This window comes from Leptodactylus fuscus, unplaced genomic scaffold (assembly GCF_031893055.1).
Source record: "Leptodactylus fuscus isolate aLepFus1 unplaced genomic scaffold, aLepFus1.hap2 HAP2_SCAFFOLD_346, whole genome shotgun sequence".
NCBI classification, from domain to species: domain Eukaryota; kingdom Metazoa; phylum Chordata; class Amphibia; order Anura; family Leptodactylidae; genus Leptodactylus; species Leptodactylus fuscus.
In genome coordinates this window covers 1,039-27,208 of record NW_027440369.1, presented here as the reverse complement: position 1 = coordinate 27,208, position 26,170 = coordinate 1,039, and the positions used below count along the sequence as shown (strand labels likewise).

The window sequence follows — 26,170 nt, the reverse complement described above, 5'->3', positions numbered from 1 at the left end:
TCCCCCAATATACATAAAGGAACTACTAAATACAACATGAAAATAGGAAAGGACAGACCGCTACCACATTATCCCCACAACACTCGGAAGCAGCTAGCAAGGGGTTACATGGATACACACAGTAATATCACATGCACCTAAATCTCAGGACTTACTTCAATGGTGCTGTCCAGAGATCCCGCGCTGTTACGCCTCCCTCTCTTACCTAAGCATCAAGTTAGTAATAAGCAAGCATTAAGGAGCAGGAGGAAGAAGATACGTGGGAACATAATGGATAAATGGGTAAGAGAGAAGGAAGGACCAAAGGAAAAACAAGGGACCAACTGTATACCATAGAAATAAGAGGGCAGAGGCATGCGTATAGGAGTGAACACAGGTGGAAATAGACAAATGTAGAAAACCATGAGCAAATAGAATATGCAGAGAATAAAAGGGCATTGTGTGTGCCGCCTGGATATACACGACTGCTTTACATCCTGAGAGGTTGCAATCTGTTGGGTACTGTGAGTTCCCTTGCAGCAAGTTACAGGCCTGCCCACACAACCTGCACCTTCTGTGCCTAGGACAGAAGCGGTCATACAATCATTTCACCACAAGGTGGCAGCAAGTCACCATTCCACATAGAAATCAATGTGCAGTCCACCAGCAGGGAATTCCAGCATTACAATAGGGAGCGAGTGGATTATTTATCACATACAGAATCACAGTATCAGCACTGTCAGCCATGTGCAACCCCGACTACTATAAGGCTCTTTCAAGGAAAGATTAATGTCGCCAGGGCTGGAAATGAAATGCGAGCTTTAGTTCTGCATAGCTTGCAAATTTTTTTTTTTTTATCCCACAGCTACAAGGACTAGCAGGAAAAATCTAATCATACAAGATGTGGTTTTCCTGGGTCTGTACTGCATTACTTACTTGGCAGTGACTTATTCTATGTAATGTATTACAGATGGGTGCTCGCATGCTATAGGGGCACCTGGGACCAGGAGTGTCTGCTACCACTGCACCTTTTTATAGTGACGCACCTGAGGACTATAGCTGTTATTATACCTTACTTGTGTAAATGAAGCTTATAGGGTATAAAGGACCAGAGAGCTGACCGCTAGGAAGCTCCCGATCATAAAAATGGGGGGCCCTTGTATCCCTGTCTCAATGATCAGCAGTCACACAGGTATACTGCTGCTTATTTCAGCTCTATGGGATTGCTGTTAAGAAGTTCACTACAATTTCCAGCTGTCCCATAAAGAAAAACAGAGCGTCAGCATGTCTGTATGACCGCTGCTCTATATAAACAAGGGAGAGGCAGTTTCATTGACAATGACCGCGGGCTACGCAGCTACGCCAAAGTTTACCTGGTTGGTGATAAACAGTGACACCGCTTTTAGGGCAGTCATTTGGAAAAGTTCAGCAGCACCGAGTCTGCAATGTGTGACCCCAGCCTAAATATTCCCCATCCCCAGATGGGCTCACAGTCAGTCTCAAACAAACTGTGGCCAATTTACTGGGAAGTCAATTAACGGATGAGGAAACCTGGCGAGATGTGTTAGCCCTAACCCCAACACTGTCCCCTAGTGAAGCACAGAGACTGTCTCATATTTATCTCTTGCATAGGGTCTATAGGACTCCACAGGGAAGTCAATTAACCCCATCAGTATACCTTGTGAAGTATGGTAGGAAACAGCCACAGAGAGAACATATACCCTTCATATAGATGTTGTCCCTGATCAGAACCCAGTGAAATATAAGCAGATTAAACCACAAGGGTCAATGTGCGATTTAAGTTTCTTCCTGGGAATATTCATCACCTGGCTCTGTGCCTGTTAACTTTGGCAATTCGAGAGGCTAGGGTCTGGCTCATTATAATGTTGGCAGATCGCCCGCTTAACCAACAGATTGTATCAAATATGCTGACAGCAAATGGAATAATGTCATCTTTGTACTCATGGTAATAAGGCAAGTGACGACCAGAGGATATGTATATTTAATGTACAACATGATGGATGTAATTAAAAGGACCCTAGGGTGCCCGTACAGGTTGTGGCGAGATGCGGATCACCATTCTTAACCTACCCCACAGCAATTTGTGGTGATGCATGTGTGGTTATTGGGCACTTTAACCTCACGGGGCTATCTCGAGTTCATGAACTAGTCTGACCATTACACATTGCTCAGGAAAGGACGAGTCAGAGAGAATCTGCGTTACTCTCACTTTGCACTATTTGTCACCTCATATACCTGCAGATGGTACACCCACCTGTCTGTTCATTGATGGGCATGTATATGAGTAATGGCATGGATGATGACCGTTGATACTTACCAACATCAGAGAGATCTCTTAGGGAGCTGCTAAGAGCACTTCTCTTCAGTCCTTCACCTAGTGCGTATGTGTCATCCAGACTTGGCCGGCCCAGGGTCCCATTCACTGCCTCCTTCATCCCAGGCCCAGGGGAGGTGTTGGGGCGCATCACCCCCTTCTGTTTCTCTAGCTCAGCTGATGGAAATAAAAGGGTTAAAAGATAAAACAAAATGAGTATTGTAATGTGAAATAGGTTTTGCTGGAGCACTATAATAGTCCGGTTATAGAGAGACACTTACATTCCACTCTATATTTTTCCATCTCTTGGACTTCTGCTATTGACTCCCGTAGGTCGCTAGTGAACCTCAACCGGTCCTGAAGGCTTGGCGCATTGAAGATGATCAGTACTTTCCTCTCACCACCAGGGACAGCAGAGAGTAATTTGATGCCATTCTGGTAATCTGTTTAGAGGGATACATGGAAAGTTACTACATTATATAGTAGCCATAATGCCCATCTGAAATAAAGTGTGCAAGGGGCTGATATCTAATGTACCAATGGACAGCATCTCGTTTTCTGCTGACACGTTAGCAGGATAATAAGCCAGGCTTTTGACTTCCTACTGTTAGACTAATCCGCACTTATATAGGGAGAGAATCTGATAACTTGTGTATACCAAGATCTATGATCACTCACAGGAATTCTGGAAGAGCTGCATCTGCATATCCACCAGTGGAAAGGACTGCCGGAAGCTGTAGGTAACTAAAATTTTCTTCTTCTGGAAGATCTTTGTTACCTAGAGAGAGTACGAAGTAGAAAATTTATTGGCCTATGATGCCATTATATGCCCACACCCTCAATGACCAGACAAGCTTGGTACATACCACCAGAAGATCATTGAAGAGGAAGACCTCCCTCTGGTGCAGACCCATCCTCTGTGGACGGTTTGGATCTGGGACCTCATAGAGTTGACAGCAGCAAACAAGACGCCGATGTGGAAGAGAAAGTACCTGCAGGGGTTAAAGTAGGAAAGCTATAATATTCAGGGAAACCGTACAATTAGGTAAATAGGCGCAGAGGACTTTGGGTTCCTTACCGGCTTCTTTCCAACAATCATCCTCTCCACGGCCTGCACCTGAGATACATGATCATCATTTGTTCTCAGCTCTCGACCTTGGATCCTCTGATATATTCCCACTAGTAAGTCCCGAGGAATGTCCTCTCCATTATCCACCCCTAGAACAAAGACATATGGTGTGGAATAAGAGACTTGTCTGGCCCTGTAGGCTTCCTCAGGCAATGCTGGAGCACACCCTAATGCCAAGGGGATGGCAATATAGTCATACTGTATTTGCAACAGGGAAACTGCTCATTGCTCAAAGTTATACTATACACTATAACAAATTTATTAAGACTGTCACTTTGTGCTCAAATGTAATGTATACCTGATAGTATGTGATGCTCCAGAATTTCTAGGAGGCTTCGGCCTATTAATAATTCTGTTGCACCGTGGGATGTCCAGTAAACCAGAATGGAAATCTAAACCAGGCATGGATTGGCATAGTTGTCAGATGTGACCACTTTTCTGAGTGAGTCACAGTAAATTATATGGACCAAGACATCCTTGCCATGACTTGATCCCCTGACCAGCTTGTAAAAAGTGGCAACTGAGGCACAGAAAAAAGAAAGTGGTGCATCACTGGCACAAGAGGTGCAGTACATCTACATCTGGGGTAGACAGATAACATTCATTTCCATCTCACTAAAGACATGTTATTGAATGGGGTAATACATGTATTTACTAAAACAGATTAGTCAGGAGCGGACATGTCCTCTTTCAGAACAGTCATACACCAAAATACTTCAGTCAATGGCCCTTGAGGTCACTTTAAAATAGAATGTGACATTCCTCAGAGTGACCTAAATTCATCATAGGTGCACTCATCGTGTTTACGTTTAGTGATAGTCAGAATGACGTGCGAGGAGTAGGACTGAGAAGAATGCTGTTTAGAAGTGGTCAACATCATGGACGCTGAATGTTTGCATTTTCAGAATTTCTGTTCAACTTTGGTCAACAGGTTTTACATTAATGTAATTAAAATATGAGGAAGTGCTAGAATATGTAACATGTTTCTACACTGAGCGCATGAGTGAAAGTTTCCAGGTAAGATAAGGAGAGGTAGGAACACCAGTAATTCATAAGTGTAACCTAAAGCTCCCGGAGTCCAATGCAGAAGTTGCAACAGTGCTCCGACCTAACGCGTCACTTATAATACTGGAGTCGTCCTATACAGCACCCAAAAAAAGCCAAGTGCTGTACTTTGGCCATGTCTGACATCCCATTGAAATGAATGTACAGTGCCTGTGCAAGCCCATTTACAATGGGGGGACAGAATTCCCCGTTTGCAGATATGTCCAAATCTGACAGCTCGGACTCCCAGCAAAATATTCACTACCCTATGGATAGGGTATAACGTGTTAAGATGGGATACACCTTTACAGTAAACGTGATCGGTTGTTACGTGAAACCCCGCTGTGTAATGGCTGCTCTCACCCGCCATGGTTCGTTACTTACCACGCAGATTCTTGATAAAGTCATCCAATTTCATCTTACGCTCAGCTTTCACGCTCGGACTGTACATGTCTGTGTTTAGGAGGATGATGGCAAACGCCAGTATAAATATGGTGTCCGGGTTCCGAAATTGGCGAACCAATGCGGGATTACATACACAGTAACGCTGGCTGGAAACCATTAAGAGAGAGAAATATGTAAATGTGGAAGTCGTTTTATAACTACAGAATATAAAGGCGATCACAGCGTGATAGTCACCTGAACGCTTCAATGAGCCTTTCCACCTTTTGAGCCTCCCCTTGAACACGTATGTGCGCCTGAAACTTCCTTAACGCGTCATCCAGATCCATGTTGGAGAAATCCATTTCATCCACCACACAGCTAGAAATACAAGAGATCCATTAGAGACCACTCACATATTACTTACATTATATTTTTTGGTCTCATTTCATGCTATGGGGTTGTTCACACCAATGTAGCAGAGTTCAGTTATATACTTAGCGGGTTTACATGCAGTACTGCATAAGGAGTGCAGTCAGAGGGATTTTCCTGGGACTTATATAACGATGACCTATGCTTAGGATAGGGCATTTATATAGGTGATAGGGAGGGGTCAGATACACAAGACCACCACAAATGAGCCGTTTAAAGAGGTTGTGGTGATCATGAGCGCTCTATGTAAATGGTTGGCCGTTTTTTGCATTTGTTAAACAGAAATAAAAACATGTGATGTGAATGGAGCCTAACATTGACAAATCATCAAATGCCAAGCTCAGTACTGCTAGATCTGTAAGGCTTATTTGACTGTCTCAAAGCCGTTCTAATAATTCACAAACAATGAAGCTCCATGCTGTTAAATAACAATCAGCTCTGCTCCATCTATAGTTGCCATTTCACATTATATTAATATTCCTTTGCTTCCATACCACCAACGTATAGTGCGGCGCTGTACGCAGATAATCGCAAGCACCAGCTATTTGCAGCTATAAATAGGACCTCTGCCAGAGCTGCTAACCCAAGCCTTTACTTACTGGCAGCTATAAATGACTAAGGTTACCAAGCGGGCTGCATTTAGCAAACAGCAGCTCTGCAGGGTAAAGCGGTCAGAAATAGATTTGCTTTTTACCCAGCTGAGTTGCTATTATGTTATTCAGGGAATGAAAACCACTGCATGAGAACTCCCTGAAAACGCCCCCTATACATTTTAAGACGAGTAAGTTACCTGTGTACAGGTTACCTCAATACATGCATGTTTGTTGGCTCACTTAAAGGGGTCCCATGGTTACTTATTGTACCCCCCATCACGATGTGTTTTATAATCCTTTCCTTGGACAGCATTATGATCCTTCACAGATAAGATGGCCGCCCTCATTAGTAAGACGCAAACTGCTCTCTCACAAAATGGCAGCCCTCCAGCACATCCTTATCCGCTCACACAAGATGTCAAGCATTCTCATTCCAGGACACCCCTCCGCTCACAGCCAAGAAGCTCCGCTCAGAACTTCCTGCTCTAGCAAAGTGGAAAGACCCTTCTCCCTGGCAATAACTGTCCCCACATGCACACAGGATGGCAAGCCATTGCATAGCGGCACTTGGTGTTCCCACACAGACGGCATGTCCGGCTTCGTCTACAACCCCCCCGTGTACGCATGTCCAGATGATATGGTGCCTTACTCTAAAACATCCCGATTGAACTGCTTCTGGCGGTTTCCAAGGAACTCTCCGATCATCTGTCGACTCAGGCCTTTCCTCTCGAGGATGAAATGTGCGACCCCCACAGGGGTATCAGACAGGAAGCCCCTCTCAATCAAGTACTGGATCCCTTTTTCTGGCTTTCTATTGAGAAAAAAAAAAAGGTAAAACAAGATTTATTATAAAAAAAACAATTAAACATTAATAAAATACATGGAAAAACATTCTCTTCGATCAGGGCTGGATAAATCAGGACCTTGAGAAATTATTTTTTTTTGTTGTACTGGATATCAAGTGAAATTATCTATTGGACTCAGGGGTGTCGGGTTATACCAGGTGCTGAGGTAGCAGTGACACTGACACCTGGGGGCCCAAAGGCCCCTCTACCACATGAGAACACCACAGCATCATAAGTGTCGCATGGCAGGGGCTCGGTGTTAGAGTTTGCACTGGGGTCAGGACGCATTTACATCTGCATTGGTCACAGGAAAGACACAGGACCAGAAAAAATTAAACTGTCCACTTAATGGACAACAATGGATCCACAGGGACCCACGGAATGTAAATGGGGTCCACTGAATGTCTTATTTTCTAACAAACACTGTGAGACAAACGGCAGAACTTTTTGGTCTGGGATTTCTGATGGACTCCAACTATGCGAACGAAGCCTAAGAGCCCAAGAGTTGGGAATCTAGGAGTCACTTTTCAATCCATGCTTTATGAGTAGAAAAAGTAGGGATCCGACTCTTGACACCCCCACAATCAACTGTTTGGAGGGGTCTCAGGGTTTGGTCAAGCACTCTATTGCTTACATGCACAGATACAGCCTAGTGGCAGCGGTGCATGGTATTGCAGCTTCAAGTGATGTAAATGATGGGTCGGAGTGGTGTCAGACCCTTACCTGATACTGGGGTCTATTGATAGGCCATCAATATCGAGACCCAAGAAAAACAGCTTTAAAAGGAGACGCCCCCGATGATGGGATCCGTGTGACTAACCATGAAAAACCTAGCAGTGAACCTGGCAACAACACAGCACCACCACTGGGGAAATCAAGTATTACACAGCTCTTAATGAAATCAATAGACAGTATATGTACAGAACAGAGGTGCAAGTCCATCACAGCACCCGACTCAGGACCCTTAGGGGGCTGATAAGACATCCCTTCCCAATAGGAGGAGACCAGTACAATAAACAATACATTATAGCGAGGAGCATGGTAGAGATTTGGCATTAGTGCCCAGAAGCTTCCCGTTATGCCTCTGACATTACTTGTAGATCAGCTAGATACAACAATATACTTACTAGTACCGCACAAGGTATTTTATACAGGGTTCTACAGTATTACATCGCAAGCAAATACATAATTTGGCCCCAGGTTTCTATCTCGGCTAACTTCGCTACGTGGGCGGATTATAACGTTTAGGGTGGAGAATCATTTACAACAAAAACACGAGAAATAATTGTGACAGCGAAAATGACTAATTGTCATCCTGGATAATTAATAAAGCCACATTTATATGACAGGTTTATGATCTATGACCAGTTATATATCCACGTCCCATGAATCAGCCTCATATAGTCTCTGTATAGCCCATAACAATTAATACACACACATTTATATGACTATTGTAGGTCTACCATCCCTATAAAAGTGGTCTTATACATATACTGTATTGTCCCATTGACCCAGTATCCCTGCAGGTCTAGATCTGGGACAGTAATTCTCACAATTAAAACGTGACAGGTAAAAGAGTCACAATATGACGGTACATTAAGCCAAGAAAAATTGTGCAATAAAGTAAAGGAGCACTCTGGTATAATTATTGCAGAGTATAGTACATGGCTATCTATCTGCTACGTTGCTTGACCCATTCCATGTCATGTACTGGCCCCTCCATGCCTATACTAAGCATTACATGGACTATAAGTTTTATTTAATGTTATATACGAGAGCCATTTTAATGTATTGGGGGGGGGATTGTGCAAACTTTTGAAAATGGGCCCCCCAATACTCCCCATATTTAAAATTCCCCTGCCCCCATCAGCCACCAAAGTTACATTAAAAAAACAACAACAAAAAAAAGAAAACTCATTGCACTTCCCTGCCACAGACATTATCAGCCAAAGGCTGAATAATGGAGCATGGAGCTAATAGCGGCCCCGTGCCCCACTATATTATTTGACCTCTATCTGTGGCCTATGTGGTATGGTTATTATAACACCTGTATCTGTGCACCTATGAATAAAGCGGCCCTGTATCTGTACATTAGTGCAGCCCGATTCGCTGCTTGTTTAGTTTCTTTTGGGTAAGTAAAGGTCCTAGTGTTGGACTGGCCCAGCAGAGTATCAGAGGATCCCGTGGTAGGCCCAGGCCTTAGCACAATAATGGTCCAGCACAAGACACCCACATATGGGAAGGTTGGGTCCCATAAATCATTTTATCTGGTGGACCCAAGGAACGTCAGTCTGACACTGTGGATCTTGGCAGGACTGGAAGACTATCTTATGTATATAGGACAAAAAGCTGAGGGTTACCCACTGAAAGATAATATGGCTGTTTACTATTTACTGTCAGATCCCCTTGTAAAATGTGTCTGATTAAATCAGACATGTGAACATACTGTATCGAGACAATGACACTCAGGATCTCCCTGCATTACTGACTCGCTCCTTGTACATTTTTGTTGAGGGAATCCATTATGTTAATGAATTCTGCACAAATGTCCTGTCATGTGAAGCCGCCTTATTTCCGTCAAGACATCAGGTTGTTCATGCATTTCCTTCTGCCACATGCAAATCCAGCACCTGGCACCCGCTCACATCAGAACACCACAAGTACCAAGGACAGTATAGGGAAGACTAAAAATGGCAAAATCTCAACAATTCGGGAGGTCTCCAACCTATTCCTCTCCAAGTGCCGCAGAACTATTATTGCTAATAGACCAGTCGATCATTTGGCGCTATTGGTTTCCTCTATATGATGGATTCTATGCCCATCAATATTTCTCTATCTAGGTGTGAACAGAGCTCTAACAAAATGATACCTTATCAGGTTCCTCCTGCCACCTCTGAAACCCCTATAGCTACGTCCCTGACCAGTGGAGTCAAGATTCAAGTACCTGCGCTTAAGACATAAGATCACCTTATACATCTGACACATGGTCATAAAACTATTACAGGAAGGATGAGCAAGTTGTCAGTAACCTACATATCATCTCTATGACTTATAAAAGTCAGTGGGTAAATTTTACAGCTAATAGAAAAATACCAAAAATATGTGTCTACCCTATAAAAGAGCCAGATGACTGAGATGACAGCACAACACACACGCTGGTGGAGGACGGATGTAGCAGCCCTGTAGTCAGATACTTGGCACACGTACGCACTGCACATAATCCTTACATCTGAACTGCAGCTGTTACCTAACAGAAAACTAATAGAAAGTGGTTCTGTTGTCCCATTATGTATTATGTATACCCACTAATTTGACAACTCTGCATTGTTTATCCATAAAATCTGTACTGTATACCTACCTATCCCACAATATACCACTGTATACCCACCCATCCCACAATTTACCACTGTATACCCACCCATCCCACAATTTACTATTGTATACCCACCTATCCCACAATATACCCAACTATCCCACTATATACTGTATTGTGCACCCATAATTAGATAATCTTTTATTATTTAGTTGTTCAGCTATTGATGCCTATAGCCAATGGCTTGGGTGACATGGCACCAATCAGACTTGGCTACTATCGGAGGATCATACAAGTATAAGGAAAACCACCATTGGCATCAGTAAGGCAGTGACTGTGAACGTACACCGCTAGCGTCACTGATGTGATGTGGTGACCGGCCCTCTTCAATATGCCTTTATTCATTGGGCTGCCAGAAATTAAAACAATGGCGCACAGGCAGGAAACCATTATCAACATTTTCTTTAAACTGGCTTCAGAGCTTACAACACATCAACAGGTAATGTTGGCAGAAAGAAGGATCAGCCATGATGGAGGTCAGCACCCCCCTTCCCAATTCCACCTCAGGGGTCTGCAGCAGTTTACTCCCCTCGCTATAAGCCAAGTGCATGTGCACTGGATAGTCATGAGAAATAGCTACCAAAGGTGTAAGGGCACCTTAGAATCAAACTAAAGCCATGACAAGATCTGTCAACAGCCACTAACAACCTTGTTGACAGTTTCTATATCGCAACAAACCTACAATGAGTAAGCAAAAAAAAACAACTCAATGTAAAAATAGCAAACAGAGTCACAATGGTGAGATTTGTCCACGAATAGTTATTTTAAGGAGTAAATCCTGGGAGGACATAAAGATGACGGGGGTACTGAGGGCTTAGTCTCTGAACCAGGAGATACCACAACAGTAAACCGTACGGTGGTCGCAGTAAACGCCTCTTAGTTAAACTTTCACCGATCCCCCAAAGACACTATATGGGACACCGTGTTTAGAGACCCAAATATCATTGACAAACCAATTCTAACAAAGGTCTGTTGTGTTAGAAGAGTAGCTTATGATATTTTGTACCACCAGCAGATGGCAACACAATCATAATCCATGGCGATCACTTCAGATACCAGGAGCAGGAATAGAATCTATCCCTTACACATGTGCTATGAACTACAGGTATACACGACAGCTTCATTTAGTAGATGTGGTGGTCTCCAAAAGAAACCTGGACCTATTAGGGCGACTCCACTCTAACAGCCAGGGGTGCGGACGTCTAGTTAAAGGCAAATCAGGTTCATCAGTCACACAGTACAGCAACAGTTCAGCCCATTCAAGTGAATGGGGCTGAGTTGCAACACCAAGCATAGTCCCTTATGCAACATACAGTGCTGAGCTTGGTATTGAGAGAAGAGGCCGCAATGCTCACCCAAACACTGCAGTCTCTTCAAGCACATAATCTGTAGCAGGCCAAGTGTCTGCCCTCCCACCAAACACATATTGATGACCTATCCTAGGAATTGGTCATAAATATTTGAGTCCCAAAAAACCTCCAAGAAGTGTAGGCCCCACATGTTCCTGTGAGAGGTAATGAAAATGAACCCTGAAGTAATAAATGGAATAGACAAATGGTTATACAAATCCCTTGGTACACCCACAGTGGGTCTGTCACTAAAGGACCACTTGCATGCGCTAGTGATGGGCCAAATGTTCATACACGCATCTACTGACAATCACTGACCAAGGTAAACGTCATGATAGATCAATGTGAATAGTAGCAAACCCGCACTCACTATCTTGCTAGATCAACAACTGGTGCACATTCTGGCGAGATTATCTGCCCATGTAAATGGTCTATTAGGCACAAGCATACCACAGTATATCAAAGAAGTTGGCCTTATGGATGATCATAGGAATGTGGAAAATGAGACCTGTCCAAATTCTCAATTACTACATCAACTTGCACAAGGCTCCTAATCTCTACAGGCACCATGAGCTGATCAATAATGGATGGAAACTATGACAAAGAGAAGTCCCAAGAAGTATGCAATAACATGAAGCAGCACCAGGATGGGAACCCTCTTGTGATTGTTGGTCACACAGTCAGTCATCATCCATGTCCCATGTACATCTAGGAAGAAGCTAGTTACAGAGGATCTGTCGCCGCTCCTGACAGGTCTGCGTTACTAAATACTCATATTCCTCACAAAATAATTCTGCCGCAATTTTTCTTCTAATACTGAGTGATGCTGTTCCTATGTTATTCCTCCTGTAAATGTATGAATAAACTAAATATTGGGTGATAGTACTTTGGGATGTGCCCCTACACAGGGGACAGTGTCCTATCAGTGCAGACTATGTAGGACACGCCGCTTTGACAAGAAGATTAGTAACACCCAGTTACTAATTTTATACATAAATATTAAGGAGGAGCAACAGAGGAATGGAACAATGCAGATTTATAAGAAAAATTCTCCGGAACTGTTACTTGAAGGGGGAAAGTTATTTACTAAAATGGACATGTCAGAAGAAGTGATGGGTCCTTTTTAAGTGTCCATTGGCACCTACTTGTTGAAGAGGTTGAGGCCGATGCGGTACTGTCTCCTCTGGACCACATCGTTGTTGAATGCGGGCGAGTCCCAGCTGTGCCTAGTTTCCCTCTGGTACGTCTGCTTACAGAGTGTGTTGGGAGGCTCCCGCAGGCTATCACGGGAAGAGGAGCCTGAGCTGCAGTTGATGGTTTCATTGGAGTTTGTGGTACTATTTAGGCTTTCGTTATCCCCATCAGAGTTTTCCCCAAGTTCCTGTTTACCATGATGAATATGCCGCACCCCTCCCATGCCGCTTCCAACTCCCACCTGTGTACCATTATTCCCACCTCCAGAATCTGATGGGGGAGGCTGAGGGTCCGGGTGGTAATGGCGATGCGGATGAGGGGAGCGAGCGGGTCCTTTGTGAGGTGCTTGTTTAAGAGTCCCATGTGGGCTGCAGTTCTCTTGTTCATAAACAACCTGCCTATTTAGAGACCCTCGATCTGACCTGTCACTCAGGTCTACAGAACTGTCACTAGGGGGCTCAATAGTGAGCAAAGGAAGATGAGCCCCTCTCATGCGAAAGTCTCGGCACTCCATGCATGGCGTGCTCCGCCTGCTGCCATTCTCCCGGCTGTCTTCCCGCGAGGAAGAAGTGGCCCAATATTCTTGCCGAGAACTAGTTCCTTGTGGAGTGTCCTGATCGGAGCTTGGAGGTCTATCAAGAGAAAGGGGAGATACTGGCACTCCCTCATCCATGTAAAGCGTGACGTCACTGAACGAAGTGGCCGTGCTGTCTCCATGTTGTTCTTTGCTTTCACCTTTTTCCAAACTTCCCTTTTCATCTCGTGGATCGGTGCAGTGCATAGATCGGCAGCTTAGAGCGTCATCTATTGACTCGGCCAGAGACTTTACCTGACAAGAAGAAGTGGAAAGTCATACCAGGGAACTAATGGATGACCAGAGTAACGTTGCAAAGATTAGGAAATTCTAGAATAGACTATTATGTTACTAGGATATAAGAAATACACTACAATCTCTTTAAGATTATACTATTATTAAGGGACAGACTGGTTTACGGTGTAAGAAAGAAGGATTCTGGCAAAGAATTAAGAAGATCTCCTTACACTTCTACTTGCATGACCTGTGCAGACTATTTATGGCGGTGTTATATGAGACTTAACTATGTGAAGTGTCGTTCTCGACTGGATTATTACAATCATGTTTAGTATGTCCTATAGATATTCTCTTACTTCACTTTATGCAATTGCTGGCCTTTTATAGAGAGGCCTTCATTTTCTTGGAAGGTCGGCAGTCATAAGTCTTCTAGGCTATACTATGGAGTACTCAAGGTCCATCCTTGACCATGTTATTTTAGGTTAACAATTTTGTACTGGATATTGTTTTCCTATATCTTTATAGTGACTGGAGATTTGTTTCTTCTGATACAAAGCTCCAAATCCACAGCACAGACAGATTTATAATGTCATATTCTGGCAGCCGATGCTTACAGCATGTGGACTATTGCACTGAACTCAATAAGGAAGCCGTATGCAGTAATGCACCCCCTAGTAGCAGCATCCCCTATATAGTGTTGGCCAAAAGTATTGGCACCCCTGCAATTCTGTCAGATAATACTCATTTTCTTCCAGAAAATGATTGCAAGCACAAATTCTTTGGTATTATTATCTTCATTTAATTTGTCTTCAATGGAAAACCACAAAAAGAATTATCAAAAAGCCAAATTGGATATAATTCCACAGCAAACATAAAAAAGGAGTGGACAAAAGTATTGGCACTGTTTGAAAAATCATGTGGTGCTTCTCTAATTTGTGTAATTAACAGCACCTGTTACTTACCTGAGGCACCTAACAGGTGGTGGCAATAACTAAATCACACTTGCAGCCAGTTGAAATGGATTAAAGTTGACTCAACCTCTGTCCTGTGTCCTTGTGTGTACCACATTGAGCATGGAGAAAAGAAAGAAGACCAAAGAACTGTCTGGACTTGAGGAGCAAAATTGTGAGGAAGCATGAGCAATCTCAAGGCTACAAGACCATCTCCAAAGACCTGAATGTTCCTGTGTCTACCGTGCGCAGTGTCATCAAGAAGTTTAAAGCCCATGGCACTGTGGCTAACCTCCCTAGATGTGGACGGAAAAGAAAAATTGACAAGAGATTTCAACGCAAGATTGTGCGGATGGTGGATAAAGAACCTCGACTAACATCCAAACAAGTTCAAGCTGCCCTGCTCTCCGAGGGTACAACAGTGTCACCCCATACTATCCGTCGGTGTCTGAATGAAAAGGGACTATATGGTAGGATACCCAGGAAGACTCCACTTCTTACCCAGAGACATAAAAAAGCCAGGCTGGAGTTTGCCAAAACTTACCTGAGAAAGCCAAAAACGTTTTGGAAGAATGTTCTCTGGTCAGATGAGACAAAAGTAGAGCTTTTTCGGAAAAGGCATCAACATAGAGTTTACAGGACAAAAAAAAAAGAGGCCTTCAAAGAAAAGAACACGGTCCCTACAGTCAAACATGGCGGAGGTTCCCTGATGTTTTGGGTTGCTTTGCTGCCTCTGGCACTGGACTGCTTGACCGTGTGCATAGCATTATGAAGTCTGAAGACTACCAACAAATTTTGCAGCATAATGTATGGCCCAGTGTGAGAAAGCTGGGTCTCCCTCAGAGGTCATGGGTCTTCCAGCAGGACAATGACCCAAAACACACTTCAAAAAGCAATAGAAAATGGTTTGAGAGAAAGCACTGGAGACTTGTAAAGTGGCAGCAATGAGTCCAGACCTGAATCCCATAGAACACCTGTGGAGAGATCTCTTGGTGTCAGTTTGGAGAAGGCCCCCTTCACATCTCAGGGGGGACCTGGAGCAGTTTGCCAAAGAAGAATGGTCTAAAATTCCAGCAGAGCCTTGTAAGAAACTCATTGCTGGTTACCGGAAGCGGTTGTGCGCAGTTATTGTGTCTAAAGGTTGTGCTACCAAGTATTAGGCTGAGGGGGCCAATACTTTTGTCCGGCCCATTTTTGGAGTTTTGTGTAAAATGATCAATGATTTGACTTTTTTTTCATTCTCTTTTGTGTTTTTCATTGCAAGGAAAATAAATGAAGATATTAATACCAAAGAGTTTGTGATTGCAATCATTTTCTGGAAGAACACGAGTATTATCTGACAGAATGGCAGGGGTGCCAATACTTTTGGCCAACACTGTATATTGGTAAAATATTATAGCTACAGGCCTATACAGTTAGTAACCATAGTAACCAATATGGCAGAAAAAAAACATTGTGCTGTCTGGCTGCCAGCAATCCTAATACAATACAGAGGTCTCAATGCCTGGCTGTTTCCAAGAGAGAGGTCTAACCCCACCAAATCCAACCTCACCCCATGGGATGGTGAATTGACAGACTGCTGTGTATTCTTGCTTTGCTCATGAATACAGCCAGAGCCTGGCTATGAGACCAGTGTATTCTGGATCACATGATACAGAATTATTATTATTATTTTAGTAGTTTGGCAACTTACAGTAAAGACCTAGAGCTATATTATGTTGCCTTATATAGATCAGCATTGTTGTGGACCCATTTTTACTTTTGGAGATCTTAAAATGTAAGTCCCTACTAAGGGTGGTTTCTGAAGTGAGCTTAACCCTCTGAGCCAAGAGAAAACCTTTTTGTTGGTCAGTGAACATACTGATGACTACTCTGTATTTTACAGGCTGGTAGGTCTACTGGTGGTGCTTTATTTTAGGGTGGCCATGAATGCGGTCATACAAATAATGGGGTTGTCTAGGCATGCTGACTTTGGCCATGGAAAGACGCAAGTGTCCAAGAAAGGCAACCATACATTCATTGCACAGGCCCTATTCTAATGGGACTAGTACTTGACCCACCGGGTGTTCTTAATGACTGATGTCAGATGGTGGGTATACCTGGACAATCACTTTAAGGTGTTCACCTCTGCTTATTATGTCCTCTTTAGTTCATAATAGGCTGAAAAAGAGATCCAACAGACTCTGCAAATGCATAAATCCTTACAAAGCTTAACCTAGGGACACAGCAGCTGGAATGACGTCTGCTTTACCATCCTTGTGTATCTCGTTCTCTTCCTCCTTGGCGGTGAGCCAGTGTCCTCATCATCACCTTGTCCATTGCAATTCTAGGTATTTAATATTAACCACTGAAGCTCCCGGCCATTGGCTGTGTTTTCTGTGCATTATGTAGTAGGGTTGCTCTTTATTTTATGAGAAAAATGATGCCGGGTGATAACACCATTAAACCTTGTACCATGGCAGGACATACAAGGGGTTAAAGGACAACATAGAATTTGGGATAGGAGCCTACAAGACCTAGTCATGTCGTCCACTCGTGTGGTCAGGAGGACTCGGAAAGTTCAGAGGCAACAATATATTGGCATGTTAATTTCTGCAAGTGCAATAACACAAAAAAGGGTAGCTGGGTAGGGGGACTCACAGAAATATAGCAGGAGGAAGACAAAGGTAGCTATATAGTGCACTATGACACAGCTAGGAGAGAGAACACAATAGGAATATACATATTAAAGCTGATCCATCACTTATACATACGGGAGGCAGTCATACCAATGAGTGTTTACCGGAGCTGGTAATATTAAAGCGCTCTCCAACTAAAAATGGTGTAAGGTCCCCACAGATTTCGGTGATGATGCGTCGACAATACGCATGGCCACTGCGACTAATCACTGGAGGAGGACATATTGATGCTATAATGCAGTCAATGATTGGTTGCAATGGGGACGTGTTGTGTTGACACTGGAGCAGAAAGAACAGAGATTGGGAGGACCAAGAGAGTATCTGCATCAGAGCAGCAGGGAAGTGGAAAGTTATTGCTCCTTTGTTATTTTACACCATTTTAAGACACTTTCCTATAGCTGGAGAACTCCTTTAATGAGGCTCCGGATAGATCAAGCCTCAATGATGTCACTGCTATCTTGTGACCATGACTTGCCTGAACAAAATGGCTGCCCTTGCATGTGTAGATGGTGGTTCCACTTTAACTGTATGACATGAGAGCCACAGAATGGCTCTTTAATACAACATTACAAAAAATACAAGACTAGGATGTCCTCTTTATTCTGGTCTCCTGTTCCTGAGAAGAATACTCATCCTTATAGCGCCTCACCTGTTTGGAGAAGGAATCCTCCAGCTCTGTGATCTCATTGGAAAACTCCCCCGAGGTGTTGATAGAATCACCGTCAATCCCGCTGCAGGAACCCCCATACTGAAGACCTCGCTCCCCCTGCCCACGGCATGCAGCTACCCCTTCGTCCAATGATACAGGTTTGCCCTGGAAGTATGGGGCGTTGTGGGTCTTGTCGTACTCCTCAAAGGAGTACTGCATGCGCATGTTGGATAGGATGATCCGACGGGACATGCGGCTCTCAGAAGCAGAGCTGCGTAGACGTTCAAAGTTCTTATTCATGCGATATTGTCTGAATGCGGTCTGGATGGTGCGAGCTGCTCGCCGGCTGAGGAAATAGCCCCCGTACTTCCTCTCCAGCATTTCCACCTACATCAGGAGACAGGTAGAGTGTGTGTGTAAGAGAGGGCCAGAGGACACAATACGGGGTAAAAAAAACAAACAAACATAAGAGACAGGAGGTTAGAAGGAACATATGGGGCAGGAAAATAGCAGAAACTTCAGAAATGAGAAAAGCTTTCAAACTTGTCAGAGATTTTCTTTTTAATAGCCCTCATACCCTGAAAATTGAGTCAGTGACTGGTCGGACATTACTAGACCCAGTTATATACGAAGACACGTTTGAAAACCACTTCTCAGGAGGACAAGGGAGAAAGACGGAAATCACAGACCAAGCCTTGATGTGAGACAGAAGGGAAGGCATGGACAGGAAAATTGATATGGGTTTCAACACAGTAGATACCTTCTTGTCCTGGAGGTCGGTAGACAATTCATAGCTGTCAGACAAGGCTTTGGATCTTTTATTCTCTTCTTCCTCCTGTTTGCGCAAGGCAACGCTGGCAGGCTGTAGTCTGGCCCTTTGACTCCACTGGAGTCCTGGGTGAGACGGGTGACGGGTGGGTGATGGCAAGTCGTAGTGATCGCTTTTCACCTCTCCACGGTACGGTGGCTGCTGCCCTGGACTGTCAACAATTGTTCCAGATTCGCTGCCAAGAGAGTCACCACCTTCAACGCTGAAGAGATAGACAATGGTAATAACCAAGGGCAAAGGAACGTGACCGCAAATAGAAAAAGCGAAGGGTAAAATAAACGTGCAAACAAGCAGAGCGAGAGTTAACGTTCCCAAAAATAGCAATTCTAGCACATAGGAATACAAAGCTGAACTTGGTGGGTAGCATACTGTCAAAGACAGGCGACTACAGGCGTACAAGGAAAACCACAGTCATACAGTCAGCCAATGTGCACAGCTACTGACTACTAAGTGAAAGCACAATACAATGTCCATGAAGGACTGTACATGCTCAACGTAACTTCAGGGTACATACTGGTAGAGATGGTAAAACAGTCAGCCAGATGGGGTACATACAAAGGACTGCACAAGCGAGGCAAAAAAAATACAGTCAGAAATCATGCTGACTGTAGGTTCACACTGGCGTTGGTCTATCTATTGTTCTGATCCATCGGAGGACCAAAACAACGGACAAGCGTAAAGCTAATATAGCAGACAACAGTGCCTGGTGGACCCCATTAACTTTAATGGGCTCCGTCAAGTATCTGATGTAACCGCCGGACAAAAAAAGTCGGACTTGTCGGACTATTTTGTCCAGCATTTTTCGGCGGTCACTTTTGGTCAGTTTGAAGACTCCATCGCAGATGTGAAGCCAGCCTGAGGAGGCATATGGAACAAGCAAAAAATAAATAAATAAACGGGGTGTTCACATGTGTTACATTTGACAAGGATGTTGGTGCTTATTGTGCACCAAATTCCAACAATGATCTGCAGCCCATGCTTGTAAATTGGATTTCCGCAACCATAATCCTATGCAATGGAAATTATTCAGGCAGATTTGGAAATGCCAAAGAGTAGCCCCACTAAAAATAATGGGGCTAATCCTTACACCGGGCTGCTGCAAACCATGGCAGAAATCTCGGTTTCAGATCTAGTAGTAAAATACTGCAAATCTAACACATATAAACATAGCCCAACCCAGACTGTATACTATAAGCATCATAAGTGAAGGGGCACGTAGCAATGGCGGGAACAATATACACAGGCAGCACATACAGGCATAAGCAGGAAAATAACAGTCTGACAGAGAGAGGCCCCAGATTGTAGCTAAAATGGGAGAAATACAGTACACAAGACACAGCCGGGGGTGTAGCTATAAGGGGTGAAGAGGTAGCAGTTGCTACTGAGCCCTGAGGGAACCCAAAGGTCTCTCTGCCAAATATTATCACTATTCTAGGCAAAGGTCCATTGTAAGTTTTGCACTGGGGCCCAGGAACTTATGAGGTTATAAAGACAGCACAAGCTATCAGAGGGTAAGAGACCTCACGTGGTACAGTCAGCCAGGTATTGTATATACTGACAGTAGGAGAGGAATACAGTCAGCCAGGCATTGTACATACTGAGCGTAGGAGAGGAATACAGTCAGACAGGTATTGTACATACTGAGAGTAGGAGAGGAATACAGTCAGCCAGGTATTGTACATACTGACAGTAGGAGAGGAATACAGTCAGAGATTGTACATACTGACAGTAGGAGCAGGAATACAATCAGCCAGAAATTGTACAGACTGAGAGTAGGAGAGGAATACGGTCAGCCAGGGATTGTACATTCTGACAGCAGAAGAGGAATACAGTCAGATTGTACATACTGAGAGTAGGAGCAGGACTACAGTCAGCCAGAGATTGTACATACTGACAGCAGGAGAGGAATACATTCAGCCAGGGATTGTATATACTGACAGTAGGAGAAGAAACACAGTCAGAGGTTGTACATACTGACAGCAGGAGCAGGAATACAGTCAGCCAGGGATTGTACATACTAATAGTAGGAACAGAAATACAGTCAGCCAGAGATTGTACATACTGACAGCAGGAGAGGAATACAATCAGCCAGGGATTGTACATATTGACAGCATGAGCAGAAATACAGTCAACCAGGGATTGTACATACTGACAGTAGGAGCGGGATTACAGTCAGCCAGAGATTGTACATACTGACAGCATGAGCAAAAATACAGTCAGCCAGAAATTGTACATACTAATGGAAGTAGCAGACAGCCAGAGGGGAAAATACGGTTGTTCAACAACAGCAACAGTATTTGAATCAACAGTCAGCCAGTAATAGTAGCACAACATACACTAAAAAGGTGCAGCAATAGTAAGCAGGCAGCACAATATGGGTGCAAAACTTAGTCATGGCAAATAAAACCCCCCTAATACGCAGCATCAGATAGCACATAAATAACATACATATATATATATATATATATATATATATATATATATATATATATATGAGCATGCATAAAGTATATAGTTACTCGTAAGTACATACTAAAGCGAAGAGGTTGGACAAGGTACATGGAGATATTATCAGTGTATTTCACAGGTACACTGTGACACCTATGCTTATCAGATGAACTTTGCCTCTCCACGGGCAGACACCTCCCTTTCCTTGCAATCACTTTATCTAACCAGTTTGGATTTCTTTTGATCACAAAGGATCTTCACAAATCTCAATCCCATCTGGTTCAAAAGACCACCAAAGTCAAAAAGCATAGGTCCGGAGGTGTCCTCCTCCCACACAAGCTCAGACAACCTCTATATTCCACTATCCGCCATCAGAGCTCACAGATCCAATAGGTACCACATAATAGCCATTCTACAGCACAGCGCCCCCTATATGGTTAGTCATATTCTGCAACTAAGATCACATTTTCATGGCTTGAAGGTCTTTGTTGACCGAAGCTTTTACAGATTCATAAACTCAGAATTCTGACTTCTCAGAACATCACAAACACCATCAACTCCTGCGAGAAGACCACCTATGACCCAGGTATTGCCTGCATGGCCATCCCTAAATCCAAGAGCACTGCTCATCCAGAGTCAAATACACAGCTTTCTATTACGTATCAGGCAGTAGACTGGATGGATAACTACGCAGGCAATTTAATGCTCAGTTTACTGTGAAAAGAAGAAGATCGCAGGTGTTCATTTACACGACAAACATGTCACGTGAAGAATCTGACCTTCACATCTCCCTTACATCTTGTAAAACACCCCGTCGCAGGTAATGCACATGACAGGGGTTGTCACCACCAAGCAGATAGCTACCATATTCTGCACTCACATGTAAAGTGCAGCCCGGGCGGGGAGGCGAGGTGGCTTTCCCCCTCTTTTCTTCCTCATTTTCTTGACGGAGATGTCAGGCTACATCCATCAACTTCACAGTGCAAGATGGTCACGTACGGAAGAGGGTGACGAAGAAACCTCAGCATACTCTGCAAGGGATTATCCTGCAAAGGCTGTTTGTGCCGGAAATCCAAAAACCCATCACTATGGAGCTAAAGGCAACACCTAGATCTGCCCCTCCTACCTGCAGCCTTAGCACAAGCCTTCACCCCCACCAGCTCCTATAATTAAGCCCTATTCTTCTCAGTCACTGACAAATAGGTACACAACAGAAATCCCACAGGGCACTTCCAGGTAACGCTGCGGAGCCTGTGGCAAGAGAGTCAATGACTTAACCTGCTCTTACCCTCCTAAGCCGCACACATGGAGATGCCTGACATATTTAATGTATGAGACACCAAGTAAATAAAGATTATGGCATACTGAAACATGAAATGTAGCAGAGGCGGGTTTGTCATGTATTCATTATAATACATCTGGTATACCTGCAGTCCAATAATACAATACATTGTAGTATTACAAGGAGTTTTCTCATATGACAAACTCAGCTCTGCTACAATAGCTGTGTATCTAAGCTAACAAAGTCTAACAGGACGTTCCTGGACCTCAGTGCAAAAGCTGGTGTCTGTGCTGGTCGCAACCCCCGTCATGCAATGTGAACCAGCATCTCAAGAATATGAGAAGAGGGAGAAGGTGGAGTGACCCAGGTGCTGGTTCTGATGGAGTGTCCTGGGGTCAGAACTAATCCAGAACCCTTAAGTACAGCATCTATCCCCCCTGGAGGAAATAAGTCTAAGCCTAGGTCTATGCTTCAGATTTCATCCATTCCAAGAAATATGGTAAAGCTGTGACAAAACCACAGCAACAGCACAAAGAAATCTGCAACTGAAACCGTGGCATTTGGTGGATTCATATCAGATATGCAGTGGATATTAAATGAGAGCTTCGCAGAGTATGTATCTTGTGTGAACATACCCCTAAAGGGGAACCCATAGAGAAAACAGATGACAGAATCCTGCACATGACTTTACTATGGGCGGAAGAACTAAACTCTCTTCCATCTTAACAGGTTCTACAATGCATGGACTATGCTAATAGAAGACAGTTCAGATTGGAGGACTCTAGAAAGAGCTAGAGATTTTAGACTACCAATAGAAACTACTTCCAATCTTCCAAGCCATCAGAGTTCCCATGGAGGTCAATGCACTAGTTATGGGACAGAGCCACTTTACTTGGATCAGACACTAAGTGTCCGAGCAGGTAATACCTGCTATATATCCAGCCTGGGTGGACCTTATCTCTTGTATATTACATCTCCGCGACATTCCTCACTAATCTCCCTGAGAACCGCACAAACCTGTTCCCCTTCCAGGCAACTTGTAAATCAAAAAGAGAATAGGGACGGCATGTATTGATAGCGGTAACCTGGATGCACTAGTCCCGTCATATACGTGTGTCACCACAGACATTATCCTAAGAATACCAGGCATAGCTGAGAATCTTCAGAACTATGTGCAATCCTAATACAGGTACTACATGAAATATACAGCAGGTGTCCTGCAGACAATATGGAAAGAGTTATTACACAGAGGGCCCCCTGAACAAAGGTCGAGCTTTGGGTTCAGCCACCATTTTTGTCAGAGATCTGGTGATGTCATCGGTCTGCTGCTGCTTACCAATACCAGGTTAGATGAGGGGATCTGAAGGCTGCACTGAGCCGGTATCCGAGCATTTAGGTCACTAATCTCAGTCTGGCATTGACCTGCTTCACATTTTTCCGGGGAATGATCCTGATCTTTTGACTTACAAGCAAATGGCACATGGGGAATTCTATGAATGCACATACCTAAAATACTCTGTGCTGCTGTCTAGATAATTTGTCTACATGTCCTTCCTATTATTATGATGGGGAATGGATCATTGCACCTGCTAAAATACTCTGTGCTGCTGCAGACCCTGCTCCCTCTGTCACCTGGTTATGACCTCCATAGTATAAGGACGGTAACAAATTCACGGAATAATCATGTGTTTTTAACCATTTGATAAATCTATAACTTATCCATACCCCGCTGCCCCCAGTCACCCATGAATACAGCGTCTCTAATCTTCTGTTGTGTGTGGACAAGGACACAGATTGTTCCATTAATGTGATACTGGTGCTGTGTCAACCTTAACTGGAATATGACCTGACTTTTGTACGTTTGTTTATCTGGTGAAGGGGCGCCCAGCTCTCTTATGGCAAGACCATCAAAATGAATGGAGTGTCACGGGCATGTGCCGCTGCCCCATTCAATTGGAGGGTCTCCGGACCTGGCTCTTTATGGTGGACCACCACTGATCAGATATATATCTCTTTATCCTGTGGATAGGGAACACCTTAGATTCACGGTGCTATCCCTTTGGGTTGCAGGTACCCATACAAGGTATAAAGGAAGGTGTAATAACAGGTTGCCGGACACTTCAGGCACCGCTTATCCCCCACTTACCCAGCCAGAAGGGACTGTCAGCACTGACAAACTGAATTAGTGGGACTGTGGTAATCTTTAGCACCTAAGTATGTGAGTATGTAAAGTTTATTCTACCTCTTATCTAGAGTACACAAATAGGCATATATAAGGAAGAGTAGGCCTCATTACTACAAATACGCCTAGTTGTCCAAAGCAACCAACCACAGCACAGCTTTCATCTTTTACAAGCAGTTTAAAAAATGAAAACTGGTCTCTGATTGGTTGCCATGGGCAACATGGCTAGAAATGAGGCCTAGTATTCCCTATATATGGAAGGCTTTGTTAATGGTAGATTTATATTAAATAAATCTCCTAAAGATATATGGAGGACAATTTTATACAAACATGATCACCTAAAGCGGCAATAGGCTTACTCTAAATGAACCTCAATGGGGCAGAATTTCAATGCCAGTCTTCATACCCCCGGCAGTGGAGGAGGGTGCGACTAGATCAGACAAACCCTTCACCGGGCCGAGTGCCTGCACTAAACCCTACACTGGCTGGTAGCTGGTGTAGACCTCAGGGATCACTTACACCATAAATAGGCATAAAAGGATGGTTGGTGTACGAGGGCAGTACAAAGATGGAAAAAGTCTAATTTTTTTGCATAAAAACATGATTTGCACAAAAAATTGCAACTTTTTCTTGCTTTGTACACTCAAAAATTGGCACACAAGGACATGGTGGAATGGGGGCATAATGGATAAAAATCATGTCTTTGTTCCTCAGAAGTGAAACCATTTTTGCAAAGAAACCACCGATTTGACCACAAGGATAACATTGACAGCGACAATCTCTTGCTTCTATAATGACGTTACATGTTGTAACACTCATTGGAAAGTGATAATAAAAACAAAAAACAAGATGCCGCCAAGCCCAAGTCTTCCTGTACAGCTGGAATAACTGCGGGCGCTGCACTGCATACCATTACCACTGAAAAAAAAAATTAAGCATGCTCTAGCACCACCTTTTGGAAGGTAGCTACCCTATAGATCAATGCCTGGATTTCCAGGAATCTAGATAAAAGCCAAACCAGAATATCTAGTACCCCTCCTGACCTTACACAACATCGCCTCACTGTCACATGCTATATAAACGGCTTTATAAACCAGTTAGAGTCTAATGTACGGCTTTTCTGTAAGCATAGGTTAATAAATAACTATTGTAAATGATACCATAAATTATCATGTGCTGCCACATACAGTTATATGGTACTATATCAAACTGCATGCAAAAATATTAATATTTTCAGAGCAGACCCAAGGTATACAACGATAAGCGCAACATCATTCCACTATCATGTGGGTTAGGCAACGAAGCCAAATAAAGCGACATTATGGACTCTCTCTAATATATGATATTAAGTTTATACATTGATTTCTATTGAAATGCAAAAGTTGAATGACAGTGTCAAGTAAGGCTCAGGCTACACTAACTTCGGCCACGACTCCCATGGCACAACTAAAGATTGCCCTGTGTTTTCTTCGCCAATGTTAGGGGATGCAGTCACACTGCGACTCTGAGGGCCACGTTCAATTCTATAGGAATTCAAAGTCTGCATGCTGGGAGTTGTAGTTTCCCAGCAGCTAGTGTGCCAAAGTTGGTTGAATCCTTCAATAACTACACAACAGCCATATTATATTAGCCAGCTTATATTGATACCCATGAAACCCCCTATTCATCACTGTGTGTGGGATAGGGT

At 43.6% G+C, this 26,170-nt stretch overlaps 1 protein-coding gene across 2 annotated transcripts in view; it reads right to left on the bottom strand.

Moving 5' to 3' along the window:
* Window positions 1-22,087, bottom strand: part of LOC142187953 (IQ motif and SEC7 domain-containing protein 2-like) — a 28,940-nt gene extending 6,853 nt beyond the window's left edge. The window contains exons 1-13 of one of the 2 annotated variants that reach the window (XM_075261744.1): window positions 21,900-22,082; window positions 18,503-18,773; window positions 17,743-18,129; window positions 12,606-13,483; window positions 6,543-6,704; window positions 5,127-5,249; window positions 4,872-5,038; window positions 3,393-3,532; window positions 3,181-3,306; window positions 2,993-3,092; window positions 2,596-2,757; window positions 2,318-2,491; window positions 156-205 (exon numbers count right to left, since the gene is read on the bottom strand). In XM_075261744.1, the coding sequence (XP_075117845.1) occupies window positions 156-205; window positions 2,318-2,491; window positions 2,596-2,757; window positions 2,993-3,092; window positions 3,181-3,306; window positions 3,393-3,532; window positions 4,872-5,038; window positions 5,127-5,249; window positions 6,543-6,704; window positions 12,606-13,483; window positions 17,743-18,129; window positions 18,503-18,773; window positions 21,900-21,958 (2,799 nt within the window). In that variant the 5' untranslated portion in view covers window positions 21,959-22,082. Of the gene's footprint in view, window positions 1-155; window positions 206-2,317; window positions 2,492-2,595; window positions 2,758-2,992; window positions 3,093-3,180; window positions 3,307-3,392; window positions 3,533-4,871; window positions 5,039-5,126; window positions 5,250-6,542; window positions 6,705-12,605; window positions 13,484-17,742; window positions 18,130-18,502; window positions 18,774-21,899 lie in introns of both variants that reach the window. The other variant, XM_075261746.1, reaches the window with a different exon arrangement.
* Between the last annotated feature and the right edge of the window lie 4,083 nt (window positions 22,088-26,170).